The following is a 21660-nucleotide window of genomic DNA, read 5'->3' as shown; positions in this document are numbered from 1 at the left end:
TAGCCTGTGACAACTGCAGTTGATTTTTTAACACTTGTTACGCCCAAACTCTTAGCAGTGGTACGAGACATCACCGAAACCTCTGCCCCAGTATTAACCTAGCCTCAAATGTCTGGTTATTTGCTCTGAGTTTAATCAACCACTTAGAATTACATTCAGCAGCTTTTATTTCATGTACAAAAAGACATAATGTATCTAGATTCAAATATTGAGCATTTGACTCACGCTCTTCGTGCTCATTAGAAACATCGACCGCATGCATTTTTCTTAGATTTGATTGACAAACAGAATAGAAATGATTGAACCTCTTACAGTTTTTACATCTCTTTCTGTATTATTGCATGAGGCCCTCCACAGTATTTACAGTTTTTGATAAAGTCACTTTGCGTCTGCATCCTTGTGCGTTCAGGCTCAGCACTGCTTCTGCTCTTGTCAGATTCACCCGTGCTGAGACCCCTACCCAGGGACTTTTGGGTAGTCGGGTTGCTTCGCCATCGGAGAGGAGCCACTGTTTTTCTCCATCTAACTCCAATTGTTGATTTCGTAATATAGCGTTAACCCATTACAAGGAAGAGTGGTTATGACTGATGGAACTTTATTTCATCTCACACAGTTCTCACTGTAAAAACTGCAACATTTATGGAACAGTTTAAACAATAATTCTAAGGCTAAACCTTACATACAATAGTCTTTTTTGCAGCACTACTAATCCTACTACCACCACTAATAATATAATAAAAGCACACACAGACCAGAAGTATAATCCAGAAGGCAATACTAATTCATAATATTTGTTCGAAAAGTTAACATTTCTGTTAATAACATGTTATCCCACTTAACGAAACATACATTGGTTAATACAAAATAATATGAAGTCCATACACTAGTGTAAACATTCATGTTGTGTAATTCATGAATTGAAGGTTAAAGTCCAACATAGATATTTTACTGGCACAAGATCTACGTAATATAAGTGAAACAAAGCCTTACAAATGATTAAGGCTTTATAAAAATTGACATATGGTCATAAAAGGCTATAATATAATGATGCAAAAGAAAACATACCTTGTGCTCTCTGTAACAGATCAAGCTGAGCTTTGAACATGGTCTTTTGCTAATTACCACAATATAATAAAACTATATGTACTGCATATAGTCAGTATTTAAATGTTGAAGTAGAAGATTCGTGGATCTTCTGGCAAAGTTTGTGTTATACTATCTGTTGAATCTTGAAGTGCTGCTTCTTATATACCTTTGGCAATCTTGTAAACAACCAAAAATTAACAAAAACGGCTTACTAAAAAACTTTTGCAACTGGTACGCAATTGGAAGCGTGATTCAGATTTACCTTTTCTTTTGGTACAAAAATGACCCTTTTAACCTATTTTTAATCATTGTTTTCAACTTTGAATGATGACATCAGGATTCGCACTCTCATACCTATGGTCATCGGCCATTGCATATAGACTATACAAACATGCTGCCAGTGAGCACACAGCGCCCACACGTGTAATAATAGGTGAATCACTAGAGTGAAACAACAAAACAAGATGAGTAAAGGAAGCCCTGTAGTTACACTGTAAAATAGTCTCTTTTGCTTTCATTTTTGCATTGATAGTGTCCACAGTTACATCTGCATCAAGTTGTAACTCTCTCGAAAGAGCTTTATCCTCCATTCCAGCCAGTAATCTCATTTTTAGCATAATATTTTGTTTTTCTGGACTGAATCCACACTCACTGATTATCTCATACAATTCACAGATAAATTGTTCATTCGTTTGTCCCATAACTTGCACACAGCTGCCAAGAATAATCTGATAATAATGGGTACTGCTGGTTAGATTGAAGTAATTGTTGAACTCTTCAACTGTATTGTCATACAACTTACTTGGGTTGGCTGTTGCTTCTTCTGTAGATGGTGTTAATATTGTCAGTTGTGCAAAAACCTTTTCTGCTTTGTCTCCCATTACATAGATTTAAGTGTCTACTTGTCTACTGGCACTTTTTTCATTTAGTCCACTGGCTTGTCTGGATCTTTGGAATCGTTTGATCCTATCGCTCCAGCTTTCCTGAGCATTGGTGAAATCCAGCGGGTCAGGATGTCTCACTCCAGTCATCATACTTGATATTTGACTTGAATATATCCTTTGCGATATTTTATTATTCTCCAAACTATTTTGTCTGTGGTATCAGTATCCTGCCTACGACGCCATGTCAAATTGATGCGCATATAGAAACTCAATGTATTGTGCTTGAGTACAGTATATATTGAATGAATACAAGTAGACTGTTCTTGACAACACTGGGATATTAATTGAGGACTCATTTCACACAGGATGATAAAAACAACACGATGAAATAGGATGTGATACACCACAACTAATGACCATAGTTAACCCACCAAATGACCATAGCTAAACAATGTTAGCTTACATCATATTATGACACACTTGAAGTTAGTAACGCGCACACACAGTGCAGACAGCGCATGCTACCGTCTTTGGCCGCCATTACTAAGCAAACTAGCGGGTTATGCCGTTTTGTTGCAATTATCCAATCAGTGTCTTTGAAATTCCTTGTCACAATGTCAACAGTAATAGACTTGTTTATTGCACCTCTGCCTGTTGATGAGTATGTAATTTAAACATGAAAGTATATAAGAAATGACGTTACAGAGTGCAACGGGCAAACGGACATTATATAAATCTTGAGAAATTTCTTGCATGCATCATAGTTTAAAAGTTGAATAAGGGAATACCAACTCACAATTGAGTTACTCTGCTGCGAGACTATGAGGATTGTCTAATGACGGTTATTACCGTATATGCACCAAATGCTCTACAAAAAGTAGGAGTTGTGGCACAAGAGATTTTGATCTTTAAAAAAGGATTAATACATGAGGAGCCCGTTTTAGAGCATAATCAAAAGCCTGAGAAATCTCTGACTCGGACAAGAAGAGTCAGCCGAAAGCTGAACAGAGAAAAGTACAACCTTATGTTGGATTCACTGCCATATTTTGGTCATATACCGTAAAACCTCTATTTGAACGCCACTTCTATTTGACTGCCACTACAAGAGAAGAGTTGAAAAATAGAGGGCCATCCTCTATTTGAACGCCACCTCCATTTGAACGCCACTTTGAATATTTTTGATCTTTACGAACCCATAATATCAAGTGATCAGTAGAAAAGTGACTACCAAATTGTATTAATAATGAATCGTTTACATTAAAAACGATCAATTCTCTTGTTGTCCAACTTCACAGCTTTTAGCTATTTTTTGTTCACACTTTGAAAGCAACACAATAGAAATAGTCAATTATGGTCTTAGGCTAATAGTAGTTTCTTGTTTAACACGGTCTTGATACTTCGAAGTCATGTGCCTACATAAAAAACGGTTTAAATTTACGATGGTGGATGAACTTTGAAAGCAACACCCTAAAAATAGTTAATATCTGTCTCAGGCTGATAGCGGCTCATTGTTCAACGCGGTCTTGATAATTCGAAGTCATGTGCCTACATAAAAAACGGTTTAAATTTACGATGGTGGATGAACTTTGAAAGCAACACCCTAAAAATAGTTAATATCTGTCTCAGGCTGATAGCAGCTCATTGTTCAACGCGGTCTTAATACTTCAAAGAGCAGGCATATAAAAAGGTTTGGAAATTTTGAACCATAGGTTACGTTTAGCAAGCAAACTTTTGCACGTTGCATTTGTGCTAAATGCAATGCGTAAAAGTTTTGGTCTGCCAAATAATTGTTTGGATGCTAATATTGACTAGTTCTGCAGTGCAGAAGAAGAGTTGAGGCCAGAAGATATTGTGGGATGTATTGGACAACTACAAGGTGTCCGTTCCATTGAAAGCAACAATCAGAACGCAACTACGTGAGCAAACGATGAAAATATTTTTGTTTTAAAAACGGTAATTTTTGTTTCTGCATGTAATATAAGTGTGGTTCGTTTATGTGATTGCTCATGAATATATATTTGTAGCATTTGTTACATTATCATTATATAATTTATACATTTGCAGATTTATTGCATTTTATTTAATAGCATCCTTGCGACTATCTTAACACGGCTTACAATGGATCAATGCTCATACCTCCACTTCTATTGCACATTAAAAGCTAGTTTTTGCTGCAAACTGCAGCAGACATATCAATGAAAGCAATGAGCTTTTACACAATATTATTAAATTTAAATATAAAATAAAAATATATCTCCACATTTAGAATGAAATAAAAATTGAAACTACCAATGAATTGCAAAGTGCACAGGCTATAATATCATCGCAGGTCAATTGCAAGCAATAGATATCAACTGGTAGAGATATTTTTCATTTTCTCTATGCATATCTATTCAGAGAAATTTGACAAGTTAGAGGTAAGTTAGCAGATTTATTGGAAATATATGGTTTAATATTGCTCCACCACAAAAAGAGAGCACAACATCAGCAATATTTGTTTCGCCCGAAATAGGGCTAAATTTATCTTCCCAAAAATTCTGACGAGCCATTTGAAAAATACACTGCCAGTCTCTACTTGCAGGTCACCTCCACTTGACCGCTACTATAGAGGAAGGGTTGAAAGATAGAGCGGCATGGCGTTCAATTAGATGTTTACGGTGATTTGCTTTAGAGAAGTTGGCATTTCTCACCAAAGAATCGAGATTTATAAACACCGTATCATTTTTTGCTCACCAGCAATCGAATGGTAAAGCAGAGTCATCGGTAAAATCATTTAATGACTGATGGGAAGAGCAAAAGATTTATATTCGGGTTTGCTGGAGTATCAAAATAACCTACAGCTGAAATGCATTCTTTACTAGCTCAGATGATGCTCGATCGAATCACTTATTGAATGCTTCCGACACACACCGATACAGACCATTGAGATTCTGAAGCAGAATGTTAATCTGACGTTACAAACACATGAATATTACAACAGATCTAGTAAAGATCTGTTAGATTTAGCAGTCAGGACCTCAGTGTTGCTGAGGAAGATCTGATAAAAAAGATCAAATGATATCAGGAACATGTGATATATCAACTTATCAGAAAATTCTCAAAGCTGTCTTGAACAAAAATACACAAACAGCAGTAAGAAGAAACAAGGCTGATCTGAGACCAAAGCCGTCAATCACAGAAAACGGCACACAAGAGGGAGTTGTGCAGTCAGTGAAAAAGCTGACTCAAATATGCAGGTTCCAACAAAAACTCGGTCTCCTGAATCTGTAACTCACTATGTTAATACAGGTCTAGTAAGAGATGGGAATACTGTTGTTAGGAGTGTAACACATCAACTACTTGGCCGAGAACTGGACCACCTAAGCTTCTAAGCGAATGTAACAACTACGAGGTATACCAGAAGCCCTCTGAGGTAGATGATGCTAATGATGAGCTCTGGCAACGACTTTTGCAGTCTTTCACAATCTAGTTGGGTGGTGTGTTCGTGTTATGATGCATAATAGATTCGTATTGATATATTACTTGTAATTTAATGAGACCAGATGCCTAAATCTGCCATCTTGAAAGGAAAACACAAGTGTAGAATTTATGTCAAGTGAGAATTTTAAAGAATTAATAAATTTACAATATTGTTTAATATTAAACATACAATCTGTAAAGAATTTGCCTCTGATATATTGGTGAAGTTGTTTGAGGGTGCGCGCTGATTGTCATTTACTCCACCAATATTCAAAAACAAACCCTAGTTCTATTGCGTAATGTCTGGATTTTAGATACCAACAACCCAAACTCAAGATATGCAGTTATCATTTTGATGCATCGACATAGTTGCATGAAAGTTCATTGACCTTGCGAATTACCCCCAAGACAAAACTTGTGGGGTAACTTACCAGCTCAATAATTAAACTGTTTCAGCAAAGTTCACAATGTTCTATTTTTAATAAAGACAGAATTTGTCAAAGAACAATCAGTCACAAAATATTAAGTGTAAGATACTATTTAAGTAGTTAGAACAAAATGAATAAAAATAAAAATCAGTAAAACAAGAGAAAAAGTTAATAGATTACACATGATCCAAGACTGTAAGTTTAAAATAAGTTTATAACTCCCAAATTGTAGGACTCAGCAACTGCCTTACATTATATTGTAAAATAGCTCAACTTGCCTTGCTCTGTGTAGATCCAGTGACTGAATGCTGAACTTAGAAAAATGCTGCAGTATTTATTCTGTTTTTACTATTTTTGGGAGATAAAAATAAGTCAGGGTATCATTAACTAAAAGAATTGTGACGTGCAAAAGATTACAACATGTGAAAGATCCTTTGGAAAAATTAAGAATATTAAAATTTCAAAAATAGTTACTTTTGTGGCTGTGCCTGATATTAAATTGTCATTTCTGGCTGATAATTTCTTGCTTTGGTTTGGTCTTGGTTTGGACGTTTAGAGGAGGTAGTCCCTGGGCATCGTCACAGGTGTGTATTTCGCTGGCTATCCTTTATTTACTGGATTTGGTCTCTCCTAACCCTTGGTCTGGTAGCTCAGGTGTTTGAAGAGACAGGTCTTGTTACCGCATATGAGATATTAGAATTGCAGGTTATGGTGGTGTTGTCTTTCACGAAGTTGCAGCGTGTGTAATTTCCTAGCCATGGGAATGATCCTTTAGGTGTCGGATAATTAGGTTTTCATAAGTCAAGACTTCTCCGGTTGGTGATTAATTGCAGCTTGTTGTTTCGGAGGTGTAGTGCTTTCTTTTTCAAAGGCCTATGTTCAAACAGCATTTGGACAAGATTGGCAGTAAACGCTCTCTTTTCCAAAAGCATGTTTATAATACAGTATATAGTAATAATAGAATGAATTTTCCTTTCACTTTCAAACTGATATAATCAATATCCTACTGTGTGTTTAATAGTGAAGTGATTATGCTTAATGTTGTTGTAGCTTATTTTGTTGTAAATGAGCTATCTACCTTCAGTATTAGTATGAGTCCAAATCTCCTTATATATTGATAGTCTTCACTTCAGTTGTGTTTGTAGTTAGGTGCAGAGGACTCTGGTTAGCTGGTGCTATAGTGTTATTCACCGTCTATGTGAGTGTCGATGCCGATAGGTGAGAGGTAGTCTAGTGATGGTCAGGTTACGGTTCTACAACAAGGCTAATCCAATGCTATAGTTCATGTAACGATGCCTCATATATACGCTAATGTACGTACACTTCCAACCAACCCTCTAAAGACTGGGTTGGGGTTAGATTAGCAGTTTAGACGTAAGATATTATGATATAATATACATGTTGATCGATCAACTATTAGTATACAATTAAATGATGTTGCTTCCTTAGTTGCTAGATATGGAAAGAGTATAACTATAAAGCTACTTCTATATACATGTAAATAGATAGACTGAATAGGAGTTGTGTTCCTACTATAGTGTTGCTATGGACTGAGTAAATAATTCCCAACTCCACAATCAAATGGTAAGAATATTGTACACGTATGCAGCATGTAAGCAATGGTTGTTGATGCATACTTGTTTCCGTTAGTGGGAGATAATATATGCTGTGGGAACGTATTGTAACTGCTAAGTTTCCTACCTATTAACTAATCTCTTGACATTTACGTTTGTGGGAACATTGCTAATATACAGCTATTTCAAAAACATGATTTTCAGCTATAACAATGTTTTACTGCAATGGTTAGTTTCTATAAATTGACTTCTGTTTTTGATACTGTAAAGGATTTTGCCGACCTTTAGTCAGATACGATCTAGATTGGAATAAATGTTGCATAAATGTAAGAGATATGAGTGGGGTTTTTCGTTAGTTTACCTCCGAAGAAAATTTCATTAGTCGTGGAGCTGCGACTACTTTGCCCTCCTATCGAAAGGCACTTTTACTCCCGGATCGTATAGTGGAACCGAGTAGGAAGCCATCTATGAATAGCAATTAATAGAGTCGCTAACTCGTTGGCTTAGTTTCGGCCAAACTAACAAAGCGATAAGACACAATAAAGACAGACACAATATACAAAATACATGTATATACCGGTATAAGAGTAATCGTATGCGTGTATGTATATAAAACATCAGTAATAAATTTGTGGCCTGGCTTCCGCCACAACACAACCATTTTTGACCTCAGCTTAGGTGGTACATTTTGCTCCAAAAGATTTGTTATAGTTTTACTATTACTATTTGATGTTGTAGCTTGTTGGCATTCGAAAAGTCTACTAAAATAGCTGGCCAAACTATAATTTACTAGAATGTTTACAGAACCGCTCATTAGTAGTTGCCGCCTTCACACCTTTTTTTAGTTTACTCGTTGTTGTGCAAGGGCCAATTGTCCTGAATTATGATTGCCAGATAACATTAATTTTTTCAATTGATTCACTAAAAGTTTCTAATAACAGTAATACAAATACAACAAAATTGTGACAGGAAATCAACCTGTTTTCTCAGTATTAATAATAAAGTTTGAATAAATGTTTGTGTACAACATGCTTTCATGTTTTGGCGGATTACATTTCAGGTACAGAAAACTTTTTCAGGCGTTTGCTATTAGCAACCAAATCGTAAGAGCGCACGATTAGTTTCGATGTTGCAGCGTGTTACGAAACAACCGGCGAGTTGCGAAAATGTAGTGAACGACACGCGGTAAGGCGGTAGTATGCCAGACCATAGACCGCTAGATGTATGTTTTTTTTTCAATCGTACTTTATCCGGGTTCTCCGTGTCGTTGCCAGAACGCTTTATCCGGGTCCCCGGTATGGTTACCTGGACGCTTCACCCGTATTCTACAGCTGACATGATAAATTACGGATGTAGTTAATCATGTTCTGTTGTAACTACAGGTTCAGAAGAAAAAGTATTGAATTCAACTTCTGATGAATCGAAATATCATGGGTAAGCTAGTTATGTCGTTTTATAGTGCAGTACTTCCTCTTTGCCCTGAACGCCGATTTTTAAGCTGTTATATATTTAGTTATTGTGCAGTAGCTTCTGGTTTGTTATCTTTACTGTAAGCATACCTGGTTTTTTGAGTTTATTAAGCTACCGTATATAATTATTTTGCAATATTTTTATTTAATCGCATATAAGGTCACCACCTCGTAACGAGGTTTTGTTGACTCACAAAATTTAATTGCTTTACATCTCAAATGCGTTCACGCATATCAGACAGATTATGTGATCAAATGGTCAGCACACACGCTTGATGCATTGTATGCGCTGTAAGATTTCAGGATACTAAGCTTTTGCTAATGCCGCAAATGTCTAATCGATTATTGACCAATTACCAGTCAGTTAGCATTGCTCTACAAAATCAATTAAACCGAATAGAATAGTGGGCCAACAGACTGGCCACTAAGTTTTGATATAGGTAAACCAACTCACCCTTCAATGCTACCTGTAACTACTTATACAGACTATCATTTGATGGGGTACCCCATTACTACATTTACATGGTGTTTTTTATTTCAAGGTGTCAGCGTTTCAGTTCCTGTTACATAACAACCAAATTAGAATTAATTCAAAAGGTGAAAATTAATAGAAAAACTTTTAGAATGACATACTATTTAAAACATATGATAACATCTCATTGGAAATGTCAAAGGGAAGTGGCTCATACTGATTGTGAGAAGACAAGGACATCTCTCCCATGAATAAGAACTTTCCTGGGAAACTCAAAGTTGACTATGATAAATTTCTAGTCCTCAATAAATCGTACGACACAAAAGTGTTTAATATTAGGCACACCATTAGTACAGACTCTTTGAAGCATTCATTTTTCAATCGAACCATTAAACCTTAGTCACACTTTCGGTACATCAAAATGTTTTATGTTAACTAACCATGTCAGTCTATATATGCATATTTGCTTCTCTGAACAGAGAGCCTCTCAGTAACATTTTACTTCCTCAGACCTAAATTGCTCACAGTAGTTATCCCTGAGTGAGGGAGAGGGCGGGTGAGAGAGAGTTTTCGCACGGTGATTTGTACATACATTGCTCACCTCTTTTGCGCTGTGCGTTACATATTTTTGTAATTCGTTTTGGATAAAGTTGGCGATATATTTAGACTAGCATATATAATTCCAGATTGGGAGTTGATGATATTGCATGCACCTAAATTGGCTGGACTTGTGTTGATAGATATTTGCTGGTAAGATGGCAATACTCCAAGTCGATTTGCATAATATGATGTATGATTTAGCTGCTATAAGGCTTTTGAGACAGCTTGTGAAACTCTGCCCCTAGCAAAGGTTGTAATCTGTCTAAGCTCTACAATAGTAGAAACAGAACGCTATATCTTCCAAGCCGCGTAGTTTCTCGCATACCCCAAGACAGCTCTTCATTCAAATGTTAGTAAAGTATTATGGATAGCAATAAACACCCCACCATGAACAAAGTAGATGAGTTAGTATAATATCTTAACTTGCAATGTATCGATAATCCCGGTATTTACAGATAATTTAGTATACCTAATTGTTATATGTGCTTTTATTTTATATAGCCACCCTATACATTCAACCACGACATACAGAAGGTGATCCGTTCAATTATTTGGATTTTATTTTGGGTGTGTCCTATGTTGAAACAAATATTCTTAAAAGCATTTATTGTATTTAATTTAAACAACAAAAATTACTTGAATAAATTGCATAGAGCATTGAAACAAATACTTTACATGAAACTACATGAAAAAAACAGATGTATAAACCTAAATTTTGTATAAAGAATCAAGTTACTCGAGTAACACTCAGCGAATAGGATTTTATTGATATTTCACCTTAAATAGAGTTTCAAGTTTAACTTTGCTCAGAGTTGGTGGAAGATAGAGTTATGGATAAACAGGATTTAACTTACTCTAGTTTACACTAGGTATAGTTTACACTACCTTAATTTATGTATTGTATTGCTCACCGTTTTTCATAGAGCTTCATCAGAGTGTATCATATCACTCCCTAGTGATCTCAAAGGGATTTTGGCTATATTGTTAAAGGTTGACTTGCAACAAAATTCACATAACAGTTATTTGGTATTAAAAGATTCACCATGTCTTACTCTGCTGTGTTGTAGGTGCAACATATGTGGAAATGAGATTACAAGCTCTTAAAAGCTCAAAAACAAACAGTTAATTGCAGCCATCACAAAAACGCCGTAGATTGGAATCCCTTTCCGAAACGTCTTAAATGGGATGTAGTTGAACACGATGGCTTCTGTAGTTTTGTTTACGCTTTCACGCAACCTCATTCGTCAAAATATTTTCACAAATATACTTCACGCATTCAATAAAACCATGTCTATTGTTCTTAGGCGTCTATTTCATCGTCATTGTAATGCTGTCACTTTCAGCGCTGATATTTTATAACCTACCGTGAAAATTTGTTTAATTTTTTAACCTTAGCTCGAAGGAGTACATATCTTTGTCTGATAAACACAACAAGCCTGTTGGTCACCAGTAGTAATCGAAAAATTCTGCAGAAATTATTAGCGCTGTTTGGCAGGAAGTATGGTTCACATGATCAGATTACGACTACATGATTAGACCTGGCTGAAACGAAACTGTAAAGTAATGAGCATCTATATTTGGTACGGGCTTTTCGGTATAACCCAACTTGTTTGTCATAAACTAGTGCTACGAGACGTTTTATATTGAGCCTTTTATTGGCCTTTAATTTCACATGATAACATCACTGTCAAAACAATAATCACAATTTTTTAGTACATCATCGAAATAAAGAGATTCCAAACTACGGCGTTTTCGTGATGGCTGCGATTAACTGTTGGTTTTTGAGTTTTTAAGAGCTTGTTATTGCATTTCCACATGTTTTGCACCTACAATACTGCAATGTAAGACATGGTGAACCTTTTGATACCAAACACTGTAATGTGAATTTTTTTGCAAGTAAACTTTTATGCATTTTTCATCATAAAACCTTGTTCTATACTAGGGGAGAGCGGGGTAGGTTGGACCCCTTTTTAGGTTTCTTGCTATTGCTGCTGTGTTTTTTATCACATTTTCATGGAATTTTGTGTGACACTACATTCACTTGTTGACACCACTGTGGTCCTTTGTTAAATTTCTGGGAATTTTTTTGAAAGAGTTATTCTTGCTCTTGCACAACAAGTTCAAAAGTCCAACCTGCCCCGCATGCGGGGTAGGTTGGACCCCATAGTGGGGCAGGTTGGACTATCCATTATTAAGCTCAGGTTATGCGCAAAATAAGATGTGATATGAAAGTTTTATTTAACACAGCCAAGGTGAATAAGATAAAATTGAATTATGGTAGAAGACAGAATTATTAAAACAGTGAAATAAAATGTTCTATACCATAAAGTTGGTACCAGAACCAGAAAAAGTCCCAGCAAAGAAGTGCTTTTAAAACAGAAATACATAAAATCTTGCTCAATCTTTGTATCCAATACAGAGAAATAAAATTTTACTCAAAATTGGTATCTAATAATCAAGTCATCTCAGATCGTCATAGAACTTGCTCAAATCTACGTTGAACATGATGCGTCTTATTGCTCTTAAAGTTCCCCCTGTAGATACTGGGTCGCCCAAATTTAACACAATATCATCTTTAGGTATGCAGTCACGGTCCTCCTTATCTGGATACTGAAAGGCACATTGTCTACTGCTGCTGACCTTGTGTAGAAAGTTAACTTCAAATCTGTCATCCTCTTTAACATCTAATACAAACCCGGCATAAAATATTGTCTTCCTGCCAGCAGGATATTTTACTAGCACATAGCAGCCTTTGGTAATTTCCCCCAGATCTTCCTGTTGCTGTTCAGGATCGAACGGATCTTCTCCAGACTCCGAGTCCGTTAATGCTATTGGCAAGATATCATCGTCATCTGAGGATTCAGGAATGGGTGTCGTTTTTCTCCTCTTTGCAGGTTGTTTGGATACTTTTGCTGCAGCATGCTCTGCAATTCTGTTTTTTTCCGGTGTATCAGTTAGAATAGCAGATGCTACTTTCCTTCTTTTGGTGTTCTTTTTTTGGCGAATGCCAGCTTTAGGCAATGGCATAAGCTGCTCTGGAGTTATATGCGAGGTTGATACTCGCCTCTGCTCTATTGGTGTTTGTGCAGATGTTGATGGTATTGGTTCACCTACATGTATATTACTGGAAGAAGGTGAGGGATGAGTAGATGTAGAAGCCTGTGGCTCTACATGTGGCTCTGGATCAGACTGTGGCTCATTATCTGGTTGATGTCTAGCATCCGGTTGTGGCTCTGCATCCGGTTGTGGTTGATGTCTTTCAGGATCTGGTTGGTCGGTCGCATCAGCAGGGAGAAACTCACTGTCGTCGAATATGTCTGCATTGTAGGGATATATGCCTGTTGCGCTAAACCCAGCTATAATGTTAGCATTTGTGACACTCTTTGTAAAAGCTACACCTGATAGCTGTGCCATTTCATATATGGTTATAGCACGCCCAGGATTACTTCGCTGCCATTCATCCATAGTTGAGTTAAGGTAACGCTTCAGAGGACCATATACACTACGATCTAGGGGCTGAAGTCTGTGGGAAGTGTGAGGAGGGAGAGTTAATAAGATGATATGCTTCTCTTTGCATAATTCGATTGACTGAAGAGATATATGTGAACTGTGATTGTCAAGAATTAGCAGAGTTGGTTCGCTGCTGCATGGCTTTGCATGACTAATGAAGAATGGTAAGTATTCATTTGTAAATATATCGCTGTTCATATACCCAGTTTTACAAGCCACTCCCTTTGCACTTGCAGGAGCCCCATTTAGAAAGTGTTGTTTCATATTCACCCTTGGGAAAATGTAGAACGGTGGTAGAGAATTACCGATAGCGTTTACAGCACAACACATTGTAACCAGTTCACCACGCTCCTGAGATGCAGTAGCTCCTACTTGCTTTTTTCCCATCACACTTATCACTTTTCCAGGGTTCTGAACCGTGGTCACACCAGTCTCGTCTAGGTTGTAGATATTCTGTGGTAATATTTGGAATCTGAAACAAATAGTTCTTATTTGAAAACCAGAAACATCATAATTTAATTCACTAAATGTTAGGCTACTTATAATTTGTAGTAGAAGTCTACAAGATCTATAGCTGGCCTGCAGTATTATAATGTGAGTATTTAGTATTGATGAACTTGCCGCGGCTAAAAACTAATTATATGCTGTAGGCTCATAATAATTTGTTACATTTTGCTTACCTAGCAGTTACTTCTTTGAGCTTGTCGAAGAACAGGTTAACTGCTGGCCTATTAAATGCTGACTGTCTGGCTAACGAAGTGGCCTCTGGTGTTCTTATTGATAACTTGTGTCTCTTCATAAAAGCAGCAAGCCAATCTTTGCCAGCTGACTTATTTGTGTGCCAGCTCTCAGGTACTTTTACTTCGGTTCTGTTGTTGATAGCATATTCATATGCTAACTCACGACACTTAACAGGTGTTAAGCCATGGAATCGCGAGTCTAGGTCTTTAAGATGTGTAGCTAATGTTTGTTCCATGGCTTCGCTAAACACCATCTTCACTGTTTTACAACGGACATAGCCCTCACCAGCATTCTTTCGATGTCTTTTAAGCGTGGTAGCTGAAATTTTATAAGTATCTACTGTTTGGTCTAAAGTAGCCCCTTCACTCCAAAACTTGAGCGCAGCATCAATGTTCTCTTTGCTGGCCCCTCTCTCTGTCTTGCGTTTATAATTCCTAACCATGGTTGCCTACAATGGTATTAGTATGCATATATTAATTGTACTAATTGTCACTAAACTGAAGTAGGAGTCAAACAGGCAAAGATTATTATCATTTTCCATTATAACATTGTTGCAGGGGCAGGTTGGCCTACAGGCCAACTTGCCCCTTTCTCAAAAGGCCAACCTGCCCCTTCTGACCTTTGCTAGCAAGATTGTATTTTTTTTTAATTCAATATTGTTTAGCTGTAAAATTTTATCTGAATTTTGCTGAATACATGGTAAACATCCCTCAAACAGAGTTTGGGGGCAAAATAACAATTCAATCTAGAATAAATTGCTAAAAGTTTTTATTTCTTATAGTTACTTTTTAGGCAGAAAATATAGATTTGAAACTTATTTACTTACAATTGCACATGTCTTGTTCAGTCATTGACAGGAAGTGATGAATTGACCTTGACCTACATATAATGTGGAAAGATAACTCTGAAAATGCACATATTGCTCAAAATTTACAAAGTCCAACCTGCTCCAGGGGTCCAACCTACCCCGCTCTCCCCTACTGTAAAATCTGCTAATACTTTACATTTGATTTATTGATTCAATGGTTTCAGATACAAGTTATTCTTTGTCATGGTGTGATAACAATGATGAGATCAGTGATCTCTCAGATTGGCTGCCACGAAGAGATGGAACATTGGACTGCGATTACAACTTATTGCAAAGATGGAAATATTACACTCGGAACCAGCTAGAGGTAGAGTTCAGTAATCGTGTGATCACACACTTGACTCTTACAAAGACACATGAGCTACCTTCCGAAATATTCCATTTAGTTCCTGATCTGACACATCTTGCAATAACTCGGCAAAGCATTGACAATCTTGAGAGGTTGTTAGAAAGGTTAGTGAAACCTAATCCATTGGCATTATTTTTCTATGTGATGGTTGCCATGGTAAGTCATCGAGCAATAAAAATCTCACAATTGAAGCTGCTTTCGTTAAGCGACAACTTTTAAATAGAATTTTCTCACGATAATAGCTGCTTCTCAGTACATTTTATTAAATAAAACTTTGTTTACTGGAAATTTTTGGCTATCATGTTATCTATAACATGTATATAATGCTGAAGACTAGCAACCATTACTGTGCTTTGATGTTATGATACCAGATACCAGGATCAGAACATAAGTCGCTAGTTATAGCCATATGTATTACTTGCAATGCTGTATTGTAGACTTCCATGCGGCGTGCAAAAGCTAGAGTGTCTGGTTGTATTCGGAGATATTTCTGATGAATTCCTTGCTCAGTTGTGTAAAGTCTTCCCTTCAGTCAAGGAGCTTTGTCTACGAGATCAAGACAGTTTTCCTGAAAAGCATGCAGAGCAGTAAGAGTTGAAATAATTTTTTTACACTTACAAGTTTCTTATTACTTCAGGGTAGTTTGGTGAGAATGTCCTTATCCAGATTTTAACCTACACATCTATTAATTTCAATGTTTGTTGTTTGTCATCTGTAAGTCCAATTATAGCGATGAAGTTTTAGGAACGAAAAATCTGCTTTGCACGGGGTTTGAACTTTCGACCTTCAGTTCTGCAGGGGTAGACAAAAGCTGCTTCGATGGCGTTGCTGTCTTGGCTGGTTCTGGTCTCGTCCTAGGAGGAAAATGAGCAGTCCCGGTCATGTCGGGCTTGACTGAGATGTGGCAACTCGAGGCCAGCATGAGGCTTTCAGCTGGTGTTCTTTTTCTGTCCTTTGAGTAGTAACAGACCGGGCTGCTGGCTCTGTAGTGAGCGGTTGGCCACAATCGACATTGGCTGGCAGGGCAGCATTTCTAGGCTGACCGGCAACTCTCTGACTTGCAGAAAGGATGTCTAGCGGGCCAGGGATACTGCACTGCCGCACTCGGTAGCTTGGTGGACTATCAACTGGTCCTGGTAAACGTATATCAAATGGCACGGGCAGCCATACAGCTCAAAATGCTGCACCGCGTGCTGTCTCACATAGGCATAGGGGCCAGGCTCCTTCAGTGCTTATTCCACCCACTCATATGTGCTACTGCAGGCGTAGCGCTTGGTATGAATTACCTCCTCTGTCCATATTTTGGCCAACTTAATTTGCAGCTTCTGTAAAGGTTGCTGCATGGGCACTGGCAACTAAATGGGCTCGGTCTCAGTCACACATGATACCTGAACTGGCTCCGCCAACTTAGCTCTCTTCACTTTTTATCAGTCAAGGCGTTCATGAATTTTTAATGGCGTTTCGGTGAGTGAACTTGCAGGCATCTTCTTAAAAGGCATAATGTGAGCTGGTATTGTCTGATCGATCATGGCTTGAGTGTCAACCAGGTGTGTTTTAACTCGAGCCTCTCTGTCGGTAACGGATTAGCTCGGGGAGACAGCCTGGCCAGAGCAGACCTTTGAGTTACCAAAGAGCTCATCCTTACTCTCTTGGGCAGCCGGGCCCATGCTCTGACGCGTGGACACGGTCTCTTCTTTCAAGTCTAGTAAACCCACCATCAACTCCTCTCCTGTCCTCACAGACTCCAGTAAGTTCAGCATCTCAGCTAAGGAGTCGAGATTCTCGCCTGAACTTGCCATCGTTGTAACAAGCTCTGGAATAGATTTAATAGTGTCTGTAGAAATAGTGCTGTGCCTTTGTTATCAAACTGATTCACTTGAAGGTGTAGAAACAAAAGATCTTGTGTCATCAATCCCCTCAGCACCCCTGTTTACTTGGCTCTGGCAGCACTATGCCTGTGGCAATCCTGATTGGCTGTCATCACGGTTAGTCACGCCCACTTTCCATACCGGTCTGTTGGCCAAGTGCTCTAGACTGGCCGGAGGTTATGCCGGTAGACCGCAAGAGCCTTTATTCAGCCTAGGATGCTGAGCTGGCGAGGGGCTTAGCGGACTGGTTCTTCCGGAATTTCCTGCTCCTGCTGCTTCTCTTGCCTTCGTCGGAGCTTCTGCAGCCGGTCTTCCAGTTCCTTGCTGAAAGCAGTGAAGGTGTACGCCTTTTTCCTCTGCTTGGTCAGCTCTAACTCGTTCTGTTCCTCCTGCCTCTTAGCCTTTGCCCCTTTCATATTGGGCTCTATGATGGCCAGTGCTTGTCTGAGCACTTCCGGGCAGGCACAGAAAGGCTTCAGTCTGCTCTCACTTTGTACTGAAGACTAGCCCTGTCGCTCTATCAGCCAACTATGGCTTGGTCAGACCTTTACGACCTGTAAAAGCCCTACAACTTAGCCTGCAGTTTAGCGTTCTCCTCGTCTTCTCCTTTTGTTTAGGAGCCAGACCTAGTCTCTTGGTGCATACACGGGAGGCTCTTCTTAGGCTTCTTGCCGGATGGCCATCTGCTCCTCTTAGATGGTGATGCGCGCTTCCTCCAGCCTTTTTTCTACCATGTACTCATGTGAGGGCTGGGCCTCGATGGGTGGCAGGTTGAACTTTAGCTCTAGGCTGAACTCTATACGGTACTTTTAATTTGAAACCTTTCTTTGTCAGAGCAACCAATCTATATTAATAAAACTTCAAGTATCAGCTATTTCAGAGAAGATGACTAAGAGTGTCAGCCCGTGTTCAGAAAAACAGAGTGTTTTTGGAACCCAGCAATATTAAACTAGTAATCAAAGGTGTAGCTACCGTGTAAATGCAATCCATGTCTTAAATGATAAAGAAGACTATGTTATCAAAAATCTGAGTAGGGCACTTTTGGGAGACCAGCATTAAAGAAAAAGAATGTCTTTGCAGCGGTTGATGATGTTTCATACTTGGATTCCAAACTTTAGGTATGACTCGGTGAATCCAAACTTTGCACAGACAGTTTATTTTTATTTAACATAAAACAACAGTTACCATATACATAAGTTATATAAGTTACATATACATATAACTTTTCAACTTCATACCATGAAAAGAGGGTTTTGTGCATTGTAAATAACCTAAAAGAAAATAATTAAACAGCTGTAAAGGTTTCAAATTTTGCCAAACAACTGTAACTTTCAAACTTCATATCACGAGGAAAATGTTTTGTACAGGTCGAATAAAGTAAGAAACAACATCAAAAACTGATAGTGTTTAAATGTAAATGTGAAATAATTAGCAAATAATAGCTAATAGTCTTTTTTTGCTACAATTACAATAAAAGAGGATTTGGTAATGATACAATTAATGTGAACTGAGAAAACAAAATAAAAATCCTGAATATGTTGAATTAGTAATCACAAATTGTGCATAGAAGCATGTTTGTGTATAAAAAGGTTACTGTTTCATTAGACGCTATCCATCAAAACTTTGAATACGACGATATTGGTACCTCTCGATACCGGTACAAATGTATGAATGAGATATCAGATTATTTTTGCCTGGTACTTTGTCTGACCGAACAGAGAGAGATTGTAAAGGCTATTTCTACTCGAGATAATACAATTGTCTGCGTGAAAAGTATTAACCTTTACCGATTTAGCAATCGAACCTTATGAAAAACGGGAAATAGAAGTGTAACCGCAAATTTGAAATGACAAATTTAAAAGTTACAAATTTAAAACAAATAGGTAATGATAGCTAAAAATTAGTTTTTAAACAGTTTCAAAAAGTAACACATGCCAAAGGTAATATTAGAAAATAATCAAAAGTTCACATTTAGCATTTGCATATGGGATACGGTATATGATAAGAGCGATAGAATGCCAAGGACCGTATAGCTCAATGGTTAAATGTGTGGTTTGAAACCTGCAGTTGCAATCTATGTGAGTTTAAATCCAGCACGCAGTGAGCTTTTAATTCAAAATTCTAATAGCTATAGCTGGACATGCAAAGACACACCAACTGTGAGAAATATACAGTAAATATATAGATTAGGTATGAGAAAATCAGAATTTAAACTCAAGTTTAATAATGGTTTCACTACATCCGCTCACGCCGAATCAAGGGAAGCAGCGGCAGCGAGGTAGCATTCTCTGCAAGATGTGCTGTTATATGTGGAGAAGGGAGGAATGAGAAAGAATAGATGGGCAAACAGAGTTGTGGTCTCCTTGCATTGCAGTTCTTGAAAGGAATAACAAGAGTTGTGTGTATTGGCTTCACATGGCTGAACAAGGCAGTTGAATGAGCCTACTATCTACTTACAGCGACCAACAAAACTTTTGCAGCTTCTGGTAACTCAAAGATTTTCTCAATGCTGGATGGATACAGCTGATACTGGCAGCTCAAGCTTCACCTTGACTCTCAGATATTGATGACCATTATCACACTCTTTGGTAGGTACATATGCAAAAGACGTCTTTCAAGGGTTTTTTCTGCTCTGGAAATCTATCAGAGGAAAATGCGAAAATCATTAAGGCTAAACGGGGGCATCTGCCAGACAGCTTCATATGCGGCTAAGACATGGAAATCATCTCCAGAATATTAGTAAAGTAATGGCCAGGCTAATGCCTGCTGGAATTGTCCGGAATGAAAAAAATATGCAAATTTTCAAGACAGGTGCAACATTTAAGCATCCATCCTAACTCAAACAAGCTAAAGGCTAACAACTTACTCCTAACTTCAACATGTGTAAAAAGTTTCAAAAGATACACTAGGGTACAGGGCATCAAAAAGTTGACAAACAAAGTGATTTATTCCTTTTAAAGGTGGGCTATGTAATAAGAGAGGCACCTAGATCAGAATTTCGAGCTGATTTCAGATATCTGGTTTTTTCACCTCTCAGCTTTTCCATTTTTAAGCTTTGTAATTAATATATTATTTTAATTAAATAAATGTCCGTAATGTTTTATGTGCTTCTATCAACAATGTGATAATGGAAATGGCATATAAATACAAAATAAGTAGCAATAACCCAAGTTGGAATCAATTCTGATAACACTAAAATATTTATGATTCAAATATTAGAGTAATATTATGATTGTATTGTATAATATTATATATTCCCAGTCTGGTTGATATTGAAGCAGCTTTACAGTTTGTCCTTGTTATTCCGCAACTCCTTTATCATTACATATCTGCAAAACAGAATGAAAATATTTTTAAAGACTCAGACCATGTATATATAATATTTTAATATACATATATTCATCATAATTGCTTATTATGTTGAACCATGTACTTTATTATGCAAGTGAATTCGCAATTTCTCAGTCCGTTATGCGGTATGACATATACGTATATGTATTCTAATCAAACATGAAGCACACCTCTGGTTACAATACCACTCAAATAGTAATTAATCTTCTAATTCACAGTCATCTGTGTCTTCTGCATCACCACTTTCATCTTCATCCTCTTTATTTCTATTGGCACAGCCGCTGCATCTGCACATGTCTATACACTTGAGATCTGTCTAGTTGCACTGACAGCGACGAGACTGGCACCCAAATTTGCATCGACAAAACATGTCCATGAGAACATCAGGAGGTGCTGGTTGTTGTGTCATCCATTTAGGTTTGAGCTCTCCATCTTCCATAAACTATCAAAGTTGCTGGGGAGATGGGACATTGGTGATGGTTTGCTTGGCTTTTCTCCATATCGCGGCCTGTTAGGCAGCCCTAAATATATGGAGATTCAACTCATCTAGTGGGGGTGGTAGATTTGATTGTGATGTGCGAGACGGGGAGCAGAAGATCTTATACCATGCTTCATTGATGGAATTTGTCTCTTCACCATATAATCTGCATATGAATGTCTCAATAGATTGTCTTATTGCACTATCAACTTCAAAATCTATTCCTTATGATTTCAGTGTGTTACAGAATTCAGGATTGTTCTTTAGCAGCTTGAAGAAAGTTTTTTCCTTTTGGAATAGAATGCGCTTACACTTTCACATCCACTTAGAGCATGGAGCCTGAGCACTGCTTTGCATCGTTCGGGTGTGAGGACGGTAGACAGACAGCCTATGTTTACATATCTCAACCACTCCTTGCCACAGCAGTAAATGAGTTCCTGTGATGGCAGCTCACCCACTAGAGATAGACAGCGTAGAAAAACATCTGTGTCCTGGCACTTGACTAGAACTTTTAGCTGGGTTT

General features: G+C 37.8%; 2 protein-coding genes across 2 annotated transcripts in view; one reads left to right on the top strand and one right to left on the bottom strand.

Moving 5' to 3' along the window:
* Positions 1–12432: 12432 nt before the first annotated feature.
* LOC137393963 (uncharacterized) lies at positions 12433–14681 on the bottom strand. Its single transcript, XM_068080679.1, has 2 exons — positions 14163–14681; positions 12433–13954 (listed from the first exon to the last, which is right to left on the bottom strand). Exons 1-2 carry the CDS (start codon positions 14663–14665, stop codon positions 12433–12435), a joined length of 2025 nt encoding a protein of 674 aa, XP_067936780.1. The 5' UTR covers positions 14666–14681.
* A 564-nt stretch (positions 14682–15245) lies between these two features.
* The window catches only part of LOC137393962 (malignant fibrous histiocytoma-amplified sequence 1 homolog), a 32992-nt gene continuing 26577 nt past the window's right edge, over positions 15246–21660 (top strand). Inside the window, exons 1-2 of the mRNA XM_068080678.1 lie at positions 15246–15544; positions 15878–16027. Of these exons, the coding sequence (XP_067936779.1) occupies positions 15246–15544; positions 15878–16027 (449 nt within the window). The remainder of the gene's footprint in view (positions 15545–15877; positions 16028–21660) is intronic.

This window comes from Watersipora subatra, chromosome 4 (genome assembly GCF_963576615.1).
Source record: "Watersipora subatra chromosome 4, tzWatSuba1.1, whole genome shotgun sequence".
Lineage (NCBI taxonomy): Eukaryota > Metazoa > Bryozoa > Gymnolaemata > Cheilostomatida > Watersiporidae > Watersipora > Watersipora subatra.
Note: the sequence above shows the minus strand (reverse complement) of the source record. Positions and strands in the feature narration are given on the sequence as shown.

Bases quoted from the DNA above. Each gene is read 5' to 3' on its own strand.
- LOC137393963 (XM_068080679.1), bottom strand. From the start codon at position 14,665: ATGGTTAGGAATTATAAACGCAAGACAGAGAGAGGGGCCAGCAAAGAG. The intron at 13,955-14,162 runs GTAAGCAAAATG...TATTTGTTTCAG, and splicing joins CTCAAAGAAGTAACTGCTAG to ATTCCAAATATTACCACAGA.